At 41.3% G+C, this 12361-nt stretch overlaps 1 protein-coding gene across 9 annotated transcripts in view; it reads left to right on the top strand.

The window, feature by feature from the left end:
• The window catches only part of TCEANC2 (transcription elongation factor A N-terminal and central domain containing 2), a 44157-nt gene that overhangs the window by 1285 nt on the left and 30511 nt on the right, over positions 1-12361 (top strand). For 2 of the 9 annotated variants that reach the window (XM_043875576.1, XM_043875573.1), the window contains exon 2: positions 870-1013. In XM_043875576.1, coding sequence (XP_043731511.1) covers positions 912-1013 — 102 coding nt within the window. In that variant the 5' untranslated portion in view covers positions 870-911. Of the gene's footprint in view, positions 1-30; positions 282-810; positions 1014-12361 lie in introns of those variants that run through there. The other 7 variants (XM_043875574.1, XM_043875571.1, XM_043875575.1 and 4 more) reach the window with 6 other exon arrangements.

Raw genomic sequence — 12361 nt, 5'->3', positions numbered from 1 at the left:
CCCGGTGGTTGGGGAACTTGGTCTCGGGGAACTACCAGCTGCCCTAGGCGCTCCGGAGCCTGCCCATTCGCGGTGTATTCTGGGGAATGTGGTTTGGTTCACCCCGCCCACCTTCTCCCCCCAACCACCGCTGGCTGGCCTCGTACTTCAGCTGGCTGGCCGAGCTTTTGCCGAGAAAGTGCCAACCCTGAAAGGCGTTCAGACCCCCTAAGGCCCAGGCTTGGGCCCTCAGAGGGTGCGTGCTGGAGAGGCCCAGCTGCTTGGCAGGGCTGCTTTTCCTGGTGGGTCTCACGTGCCATCGTTAGCCTTCCCCTTCCTGGGCTCCTGAGTGCTGAAGGCAGAGGAAGGTGGTGTTTCCCTTTGCTATGGGATTAGAGCAGGACAGTCTTCAGGGTCCTTTGACCGTGGAGCATTTCCTGGAGATGAGAACCCTGCTGAGATCTGGAGGAGGTTGTTGGATATTGGTTACAAGGGGAACCCTTGGGGTTGTGGCTATGGTACGGTAGTTGTTAAGAGAGCTTCACTGAACCTGGGGGAAAGCTAACCCAACCACAACGCAACCTAAGATGGAAGAGGCTTTAGAAGTCACCAGGTTCAACGCCTGGCCCTCTACTGGTAGCCACTTTACAGTGTGCACTTCGGAAAGCTAGTCACCTCTTAATTCAGGAAGTAGACTGATCATTGTATACAATTTTCAGTTTTTAGGAAAATGTTCCTTTTTTAAGAGGAAACCTTCTTTTAAATTCCACCCGAGTCCTAATAATTCAAGAATGCTTCCAGAGTGTGTAGAACCCAATTATGTCACTTCAGGGAGCACACATCACTGAAGTTTTGATGACATTTTAGAACCTGCCCTCTTCGTTGAGCAGAACACGGTACAAGCACGTGAAGGTAGTTGGAGTCCCCTAGGAATGGATAAATTCGTCATTCGAACACCCAGAATCCAAAATAGTCCTCAGAAGAAAGATCCTGGAGGAAAGATTTACAAGCAGGCCACCATTGAATCTCTGAAGGTGAGAGGGGATCCGGGAGTGGAGAAAATGTGCAAAGGACTGGGATGGCAAGGAGGTCTGGAGAAGTTCTACTATAGAAGACCTTTGAGTTCCTTATTTCTGTGCTTTTTCCCCACCGTGTTCCTGACCACTCCAAATTTGTTTCCCCCATACCCTATTTATCAATTTCTGGACCTTTGTTACACCCTTCTAATTACTTTAGCTTTGTGGTATGTTTCACTAACTGGTAGGATACATCCTCTTAAATTATTCTTCTTTTGCAAGATGTTCTTGTCTATTAAATGGAATGTTCAAGTACCAAATATGATTCGTGTACCCTGTACAAACTCAGTAAGATTGGGTGATGATACCACCCCTCATCATATTGACTGGAACTGTATCACGTGGCCTTCACAGCCACAGCTGAGACTGAAAAAGAGACTGTTAAACTGGACTCTTTGCAACCTCAAACTGTCTGACTTATGTTGGCAAGGAAGAGGCAAGGCATCATGAATACAGTATAGACAACCAACAGTGAATCAATGAATGGAAGAACCCAATTAATGGTAGTTACTGCTTCACTTAATAGTGAAGGACAGGGGAGCCTGGTGTGCTGCAGTTCATGGGATTGCAGGGAATTGGCCACAGGTTAGCAACTGAACAACAAGAAGTTTCTTCACTAAAAACAAGCAGAAAACTGCTTGCAATTATTTCTCTTTGTCTTCTTGAGCCTCTCCTAATTTACGCACTTCTTCTTTCTGATTTCCTTTATTGCTTCCTCTTTTCTTCATTAGACTGCTAATGTTTGTGCTTTGCAGAGCTTTGTCACATTTTATGTATTTGGCCAGGGTAATCTTACTCATCTTAAGGCTTGCCGTGCTGATGACTGCCAGACTTGCACCTCTGGCCTAGGTCTCTGAAGAGAGTGGGATCAGGGGCTAGAGGAAAATTTACAAACACTGTGATGATGTGGGGGGGAGGGGGGGCTTCTGAGTACTTGACTTAAGTACTCTGTTGGACTTTTAGATATACCACACGTTTACCAGACCCAGATTAGGAAGTGGTATAGGGAGGTGTAAAGAAAAACCCTGGGTTCTCGGCCTCCTGTGCAGTTGGGTGATCTTTAGCAAGTCATTTTCTAAACTGGGATCTCACTTTGTCCTTATCTAGGAAATGTGGTGGTTGACCTATGTCATTATGTCAGAGTTTCTTCAAACAAACACTGTTGTCCTTTCGGGCAAGATGACTCTTCCTCATTTGACACTGTCCTGTGAATTTTACAAAGTTGAGTATCTCTGGCCCTCGGACACTAAATGCCTGTAACACCTCCCATTGTGATGACCAAAAATGCCCTCATGTGTTTACAGGTAGGCCGTAGTTAAGACCCACTAAGCTCAAGATGATCTTTAAAATCTTCCCTAGTTTTGCAGTTTTGTCAATTCCTAGAATACAAGTGTTTCAAGTGTTTCAACTGTTTGCTCAGAGTATCCATGAATAATTGTAGACTATATGTTGTATACAGTCACTACTGTATATAATTCTCAGAGACAGTGGTGGACAGGACTGTGGTATCAGACTGTCTGGAAGAAAAAAAGGGATAGTAGTAATTGACCTACATGTACACTCAACATACAAACACCCAGATTCTAATATGCCTTCACCTGTCCCTTCTGCCCTTGGTGTACCCCTGTGGGCCCCAGTTGAGAATCACTGTGTGTGATGATGAGAATAAGTCATGTGAAGATTGTGGAGTCAGAATAAACAACAGGCATATGAAGTAACATTCTCCTTCGGTGCAATGGCTTTTCTTCCAAACCTTCTTCCATATTTATTTTATCCATATACCAAGTAACTGGGACTAGAAATTTAGAAACCACCCTTAATTCTTCTTCCTTATATCCAGTTTTCAATTTTGTCTGCTAAAAATCCTTTCTGCCCTTACATCTCTCTCTTTAAATTTCAAAATCTTTTTGAATTTAGAGCAGTTCTGTAGTCTGTTAACTTTCTCTCCCTGACTTTGGCATCCCCTATCATTCCAACCTCCACACTTAAGTCAGAGAAATAAGGCTTAAAAAAACAAAACTACTCAGGTCACCTCCTTGCCAAAGGAAACCCTTCCCTCAGTGGTTTCAAGTCATCTTTCGATAAGACATTTCTTTACATGACACCAAAGGCCCTCTGTGACCTGGTACCTGCCTGCCCTGCTGCTCTTCTTATTTACCTTCTGTCCAGTGTCAGCTATTCACAATTTCTCAAAGATGTGTTCTTTCATACCTCTGTATCTTTGCATTTGCTGTTCTGTTTTCCTTGAATGGCTTTTTTCTCTTGTTTTAGAGGCAGTATGGTGTGGTAATTAACAGACTCTGGAGCCAAACTGCCCATGTTAAAATTCCAACTCTGCCACTTAAACTACCTGTGTGACCTTGGGCAAGTTATCCTCTCTGTGTCTTTCCTTATCTGTAAAATGGGATTAATAATAATATCTATTTAATAAATGAAGTGTGAAGTGAAAGTCATCATTTTATTTTATAATAACTTATATGGAATTCTTCAGGCCAGAATACTGGAGTGGCTACCCATTCCCTTCTCCAGGGGATCTTCCCAACCCAGGGATCGAACCCAGGTCTCCCGCATTTTAGGTGGATTCTTTACCAGCTAAGCCACCAGGGAAGCCCTAATAAATAGATAAGCAACTAGGATATACTGTATAGCACAGGGAATTCTAGGCATTATTTTATAATAACCTAAAATAAGCCTCTTATCCTTCTCCATCAAAGGGCAGACAGAATGAAAATCAATTCCACAGAAAACTAACCAATCTGATCACAAGGACCACAGCCTTCTAGCTCAATGAAACTATGAGTCATGCCGTGTAGGGCCACCCAGGATGGGCGGGTCATGGTGGAGAGTTCTGACAAAATGTGGTCCACTGGAGAAGGGAATGGCCCACTACTTCAGAATTCTTGCCTTGAGAACCCCATGAACAGTATGAAAAGGCAAAAAGATAGGACACTGAGAGATGAACTCTCCAGGACTGTAGATGCCCAATATGCTACTGGAGATCAGTGGAGAAATAACTCCAGAAAGAATGACGAGATGAAGCCAAAGTAAAAACAACACCCAGTTGTGGATGTGACTGGTGATGGAAGTAAAGTCTGATGCTGTAAAGAGCAATATTGCATAGGAACCTGGAATGTTAGGTCCATGGATCAAGGCAAATTGGAAGTGGGTCAAACAGGAGATGGCAAGAGTGAACATAAACATTTTAGGAATCAGCAAACAAATGGACTGGGATGGGTGAATTTAACTCAGATTACCATTATGTCTACTACTGTGGGCAAGAATCCCTTAGAAGAAATGAAGTAGCCATAATAGTCAACAAAAGAGTCTGAAATGCAGTACTCAGATGCAATCTCAAAAATGACAGGCTGATCACTGTCTGTTTCCAAGGCAAACCATTCAGTGTCACAGTAATCCAAGTCTATGCCCTGACCAGTAATGCTGAAGAAGCTGAAGTTGAATGGTTCTATGAAGACCTACAAGACCTTCTAGAATTAACACCCCAAAAAGATGTCTTTTCATCATAGGGGACTGGAATGCACAAGTAGGAAGTCAGGAGATACCTGGAGTAACAGGCAAATTTGGCCTTGGAGTACAAAGTGAAGCAGGGCAAAGGCTAACAGAGTTTTGCTAAGAGAATGCACTGGTCATAGCAAATACCCTCTTTCAACAACACAAGAGAAGACTCTACACATTGACATCACCAGATGATCAATACCGAAATCAGATTGATTATATTCTTTGCAGCCAAAGATGGAGAAGCTCTCTACAGTCAGCAAAAACAAGACCAGGAGCTGACTGTGGCTCAGATCATGAACTTATTGCCAAATTCAGACTTAAATTGAAGAAAATAGGAAAATCCACTAGATCATTTGGGTATGACCTAAATCAAATCCCTTAGGATTATACAGTGGAAGTGACAAATAGATTCAAGGGATTAGATTCTGATAGAGTGCCTGAAGAACTATGGATGGAGGTTCGTGACATTGTACAGGAGGCAGGGATCAAGACCATCCCCAAGAAAAAGAAATGCAAAAGGGCAAAATGGTTGTCTGGGGAGGCCTTACAAATAGCTGAGGAAAGAAGAGAAGCGAAAGGCAAAGGAGAAAAGGAAAGATATGCCCATTTGAATGCAGAGTTCCAAAGAATAGCAAGGGGAGAATAAAAAAGCCTTCCTCAGTGATCAGTGCAAAGAAATGAGGAAAACAATAGAATGGGAAAGACTAGAGATCTCTTCAAGAAAATTAGAGATGCCAAGGGAACATTTCATACAAAGATGGGCACAATAAAGGACAGAAATGGAATGGACCTAACAGAAGCAGAAGGTATTAAGAAGAGGTGGCAAGAATACACAGAAGAAGTATACAAAAAAGATCTTCATGACCCAGATAACCACAATGGTGTGATCACTCACCTAGAGCCAGACATCCTGCAATGTGAAGTCAAGTGGGCCTTAGGAAGCATCACTATAAACAAAACTAGTGGAGGTGATGGAATTCCAGTTGAGCTATTTCAAATCCTAAAAGATGATGCTGTGAAAGTGCTGCACTCAACATGCCAGCAAATCTGGAAAACTCAGCATTGGCACAGAACTGGAAAAGGTCAGTTTTCATTCCAATCCCAGAGAAAGGCAATGCCAAAGAATGCTCAAACTACTGCACATTTGCACTCATCTCACATGCTAGCACGGTAATGCTGAAAATTCTCCAAGCCAGGCTTCAACAATACGTGAACGGTGAACTTCCAGATGTTCAATCAGGATTTGGAAAAGGCAGCGGAACCAGAGATCAAATTGCCAACATCTGTTGGATCATCGAAAAAGCAAGAGAGTTCCAGAAAAACATCTGCTTTATTGACTATGCCAAAGCCTTTGACTGTGTGGATCACAACAAACTGTGGAAAATTCTTCGAGAGATGGGAATACCAGATCACCTGACCTGCCTCCTGAGAAGTCTGTATGCAGGTCAAGAAGCAACAGTTCGAATTGGACATGGAGCAACAGACTGGTTCCAAATTGGGAAAGGAGTATGTCAAGACTGTATATTGTCACTCTGCTTATTTAACTTACATTCAGACTACATCATGTGAAATGCTGGGCTGGATGAAGCACAAGCTGGAATCAAGATTGCCAGGAGAAATATCAGTAACCTCAGATATGCAGATGACACCACCCTTATGGCAGAAAGGGAAGAAGAACTAAAGAGCCTCTTGATGAAAGTGAAAGAGGAGCATGAAAAAGTTGGCTTAAAACTCAGCATTCAGAAAACTAAGATCATGGCATCTGGTCCCATCCCTTCATGGCAAATAGATGGGGAAACAATGGAAACAGTGACAGACTCTATTTTTGGGGGGCTCCAAAATCACTGCAGATGGTGTCTGCAGCCATGAAATTAAAAGACACTTGCTCCTTGGAAGAAAAGTTATGACCAATTCAGACAGCATATTAAAAAGTAATGAGAAGTCTTTTCCAGCAAAGGTCTGTCTAGTCAAAGCTTTGGTTTTTCTAGTAGTCGTGTATGGATGTGAGAGTTGGACTATAAAGAAAGCTGAGCACCGAAGAATTGATGCTTTTGAACTGTGGTGTTGGAGAAGACTCTTGAGAGTCCCTTGGACTGCAAGGAGATCCAACCAGTCAATCGTAAAGGAAATCATTCCTGAGTATTCATTGGAAAGACTGATGCTGAAGCTGAAACTCCAATACTTTGGCCACCTGATGTGAAGAACTGACTCATTGGAAAAGACCCTGATGCTGGGAAAGATTGAAGGCGGGAGGAGAAGGGGATGACAGAAGATGAGATGGCTGGATGGCATCACTGACTTGATGGACATGAGTTTGAGTAAGCTCTGGGAGTTGGTGATGGACAGGGAGGCGTGGCGTGCTACAGTCCATGGGGTCACAGAGAGTCGGACGCAACTGAACTGACGTGAAAATTGCTTAGTCGTTTCCAACTCTTTGCGACCCTATCAATTGTACAGTCCTTGGAATTCTCCAGGTCAGAATACCAGAGTGGGTAGCCTTTCCCTTCTCCAGGGAATCTTCCCAACCCAGGAATCAAACCCAGGTCTCCCATGTTGCAGGCAGATTCTTTACCAGTTGAACCACAAGAGAAGCCCAAGTATACTGGAGTGGGTAGCCTATCCCTTCACCGTCGAAGTTTCCTGATCCAGGAATCGAAACAGGGTCTCCTGCATATTCAGGTGGATTCTTTACCAACTGAGCTATCAGGGAAGCCCCATCTACTTAATAAGCTCGTTGCAAAGTTTTAATGAGTCAATACATGTAAAGTGCTTGGCGCAGAACCTGGCTAGTACTAAGTACTATGTAAGTGTTGTTATCAGCTGCTTTATGAAATCCTTTGTCTCCATGACCTAGTCAAGAGTCTCCTGTATTATAAGGTCTTTCCTAGCCACCCTCTGTCCCCCAAATACAGAACCAGTCTAATGACTCCCTTCTCTAAGCTATCCCTTTTCTTAACGTGCCGCATTAGCACACTTCCTGTACTTGTGCTATGTAAAAGGTGTTTTTCTTTTTTTAATTGGAGGATAATTACTACACAGTATTGTGATGGAAACGTGTTCCTTTTCATGCGTGTGTCCTGGTATACTCTCAGCATCTGGAAAGACTATGTGTTAATGTTTTTGTGGCCCCAGTAGCTGTCGTGGGATTGGGCATATAGAAGGCCGTAGTGCATTTTTCTGAATGACCAAATGAGCTAAAACTCTTCAAGCCTGGACGTGGTGTATGAGCCCTTTTCTGTTCTGTTGTGTCTGAGGTGCCATCTCCTTATCTCTTACAGCTCCCCTTTCACAGGAATGCATTCCAGCCAGACCTCACTTCTTGCTCTTCTTTTTCTAAGCTCCTCTCTTTCATGTCTCCAGGGCTTTGACTTGATGCTGATCCCCTTTCCTGCATCTTTTACAAAGTGAATTCCTACTCATTTGTCAACCCACTCAAGTGAATCTTAGATTATAAGCTTCATAAATACAGGGACCTTGGACATTTTATTTACCTCTCTACCCTTGGACCTAAGACATTGTTCGGCACATATTAAGTCGTTAGTAAATACTTGTTTAAAAAGTGAATGCTGAAATGCTTTCTGGGGAATTAATCTTTCCCTCTTTGATATTCTCTTAGCACTTGGTTCAAATATCTGTTTTAATTAGCACTTACCTTACTATATTGTAATTGCCCAGTTACCTGTAGTTTCCCCAGTCTATCATGAACTATTCGGACTGGGATTGCAGTATCTAACTGTGTTCTGATTCTGCTCTAAGCCCTAACACAGGGCCTGCTATATTGTATGTAAAAATTTATTGAGTAAACAATAATCATTATTATTTGGGGATGTTCTTGCTGGGTCTGGATAGTAAGCTACTCCACAAATGCTATTGTGAAACAGCTTTATACTCAGTTCTATGCTAGGTACGCTAGAACATAAGAAAAATTTAAGATAAAAGTATGAGCCTTTATAGGACTTCTTCTTAGGACATCATAAGAAATTAATAAGTAATGATACAAAAGCATATGTGCTCCATTACAAAATTGTTGTTTAGACAATAGGGGGTCAAGAGTTAGGAGAGAGCTTAGCGTCTTGTTTTAGGGGTTTAGAGCACCTTAAAGAGATGGAAAGATTTGGCTAGGTAGAGGGAAGTTAGCAACATCTAGCCATTCAATAAGTTGTACCTACTGTTCTCTTTCCTTTATGCATGCATGCATGCTCACTTTCCTTTGTGCACAGTACAAATTAAAAACAAGTTAAATTTGAATTCTAGAGTTAGAATTAGCTAGATCCACGTTTTGCCAAGTGACTCTTCCCACACACCACCATTATGTTTTAATGCTAAGAATTTGCTGAATGGTCAAGCCTCAATTTCCTTATCAGTAACATCAGAAATAGTATTTCACCTGCAGGGTTGTTATGAGGGCTAAATAAATAAATGCATGTTGAAAGGGCTAAGCATTGTGCCTGGCAAAAAATAAAAACTATTAAGTAGTTCTCTCTTTTCTTATATGGAAATAAAAGAGGCTTGTGTAGTAAACCTAGAGCTGAGAGTGATGGTGGCGATGGTGATGATGATAGTAATGATTACTGCCTATATTTATTGAGCCTATTTCTATGGGCCAGGCATTGTGCTAAGTGCTTTACATAATAATAACTCTAAATTTGAATAATAGCTCTGTGAAATGGATGCTTTTATCATTTATATTTTACAGATGAAAAAAATATAAGGCACAGAGAGATTAAGTAGCTTGTCCAAAGTCTTGAAGCTCAGTGGTAGAGCTGGGATTTGAACTAGACAATCTGGTTCCACAGTCTGCCTCCTATAGGGAGAACTAAAAAAAATTGGAGGTTTCTGAATGCCAGCAAAGGAGGCATAAAAATCTTGGGATATTAGGACCATTGTACTTCTGTTATCAGCATATTAGAGGTAATTTTGCCATAGCCTTATCACATTCAATGAAAGTGCTACTCAATAGAGCTCATGTGGTGTGCATTTGAATAGTAAAGGTTAATTTGGTTAATCTCTTCTTACTCCCTAAGGGAAAGTGATTTCTTCTGTTGGTTGCAATAGGAGATTTTTTAAATTGAAAAATTCTGAAATATGCCTATTATTTTAGGTTATGCCCTTAAGAATGCTCTGTAAGTCTTCACACCCTTTGTAGGATTGACTAGCCAATATTGTCCTTGCCCCCACCAGTGGAATGTTGCCCATGTTATTGCTTATGAGCGAAGCATTTTCCCTCATTGGTTTTATCAGACCTTATATTTCAGCCATCCACAACTATAGGACCAAATGGGATTTTGGAAGCACCTTTTCTTTCTGGCAGTAACCATTCCACTACTCATAGTAGCTTCCCATTGATATTTCATGTCCATTTCCCTTTTTTCCTCTAAATATTTCAGATAAGAACTTGTTGCATCTGTTCTGGGGCTCATATTTGGACAGACTTAGAGAAACATTCTTTGTAAGTATGTGAAATTCTTCTCTGGAACTAATTGCTATATTTTTCTATTTTTGCTCTATTATTTCAGATCTGAAGACTACTATACTTAGTCCTTGAGGGTAGAAATAACTGTTCAGTTACATCTGCTGATCCCCTGGAGAAGGAAATAGCAACCCACTCCAGTACTCTTGCCTAGAAAATTCCATGGATGGAGGAGCCTGGTGGGCTACAGTCCATGGGGTCGCAAAGAGTCGGACACGACTAAGCGACTTCACTTCTTCTTCTTATATCTACTGTGCATTGGGGATAGAGAAATAAGAAATGGTTCTGGCCCTCAACTTGTTCATAGTCTAGTGGAGAAGACAGCCTTGTAGATAACTATTTGCAGAAAGCACATATGCAGTAATTGATGTCTTTGCAGATTGCATGGGAGTTTGGTTAAATGTGGTTAGAGAGAGGCAAGAAAGTCTTTGTATAGTAGTTCTTTAATGTCTTTAAGAATAAACAGATGTTTATCATGTGGTTCAGGCAGAGAAAGAGCATCCCAGGCAGAGGATGTCAAATACTGTGATTTGTTTAGGCAGTTTCAAATTGTTTGATGTATGTTGAGCCAATGGTGAGGCCCTGAAAAGGATGTCAGGAGCCAGGTCATATAACACCTTTTATGCCATGCTAAAGAGCTTAAACGTCTATAGTTCCATATGTTGAAATAATCTGATGTGGAGCCCCCAACCTCATTCCAGCCATGTAGAAATGCTCAATAAAAAATCTCCAATACAGGAATTACCCTGGCAGTACAGCAATTAAGACTCTATTGCAGGGGCCCGGGTTTGATCCCTGGTTAGGAACTAAGATCGCGTGTGCCACATTGTGTGACCAAAAAAAAAAATAAAACCAACAGCAAAAAAGTCTCCAGAACAGAGCTGAGCTTGAAAAGAAAAAAGAGAAACCCTCAGGTGCCAGGAAGAGAGAGGAAATCCAAATGCAGAGCTATAAGTGGAAGTTGAAGGTACAGGCATACCTTAGAGATATTTCAGGTTTGGTTCCAGACCACTGCAATAAAGCAAATTTTTTTGGTTTCCCAGTTAATATAAAAGTTATATTTGAACTATACTGTATAATCTGTTAAGTGTACAATGGCATGATGTCTAAAAACATGTACATACCTTAATTTAAAAATATTTTATTGCTAAAAAATGCTAACCATCGTCTGAGCCTTCAGTGAGTTGAAATCTTTTTGCTGGGTCTTGCCGTTTGGAGGGTCTTGCCTAGATGTTGCTGGCTGTTGTCTGATGAGGATGGTGGTTGCTAAAGGTTATAGTGGTTGCGGCAGTTTCTTAAAACAGTGAAGTTTGCCATACCAATTGACCCTTCCTTTCATGAATGATTTCTCTATAGTGTGCAATGCTGTTTGATAGCATTTTACTCACAGTAGAACTTTCAAAATTGAAGTCATTCCTACCAAACTCTGCTGCTGCTTTATCAGCTAAGTTTATGTAATACTTTATATCCTTCCTTGTCATTTCAACAGACTTCACAGCATCTTCACCAGGAGTAGATTCCATCTCAAGAAACTTTCTTTCCTTGTCCATAAGCAGTAAGTCCTTATCAAAGTTTAATCATGGGACTGCAGCAATTCAGTCATATCCTCAACTTCACTCATAATTCTAGTTCTCTTGCACTTTCCACCACATCTGCAGTTACTTCTTCCACTGAAGTTTAGAACCCCTCAAAGTCATCCATGAAGTTTGGAATCAACTTTATCCAAACTCCAGTTAATGTTAATATTTTGACTTAGTCTCATGAATCATGAATATTCTTAATTGCATCTGGAATGATGAATTCTTTCCAGAAGATTTTCAATTTACTTTGCCACCAGAAAAATCACTATCTATGGTAGCTATAGCCTTACGAAATGTATCTCTAATGTATTTCTCTATGTATGTATCCTAGAAGTATATTTCTAGGTCTTGAAAGTCAAAATTAGTCCTTGCAACAGAATGGATGTTGTGTTAGCAGGCATGAAAACAACATTAGTTTCATTGTACATCTCTGTCAGAGCTCTTGAGTGAACAGGTTCATTAGTCAATGAGTAGTGATATTTTGAAAGGAATCTTTTTTTCTGAATAATAGGGCTTGACAGTGGGCCTAAACTCTTCGGTAAATCATGCTGTAAACAAGTGTGCTGTCATCTAGGCTTTGTTACTTTCATAGAGCCCAGGAAGAGTAATTTGCATAATTAAGGGCCCACGGATTTTCAAAATGACAGGTGAGCATTGGCTTCTATTTTAAGTTGCCAGCTGCATTAGTCCCTAACAAGAGAGTCAACCAGTCCTTTGAAACTTTGAAGTTAGGCATTGAC

The sequence above is a fragment of the Cervus elaphus genome, chromosome 20 (assembly GCF_910594005.1).
Source record: "Cervus elaphus chromosome 20, mCerEla1.1, whole genome shotgun sequence".
NCBI lineage: Eukaryota > Metazoa > Chordata > Mammalia > Artiodactyla > Cervidae > Cervus > Cervus elaphus.
The sequence above is the reverse complement of the archived record's forward strand: the minus strand, read 5'-3'. Positions and strand labels throughout refer to the sequence as shown.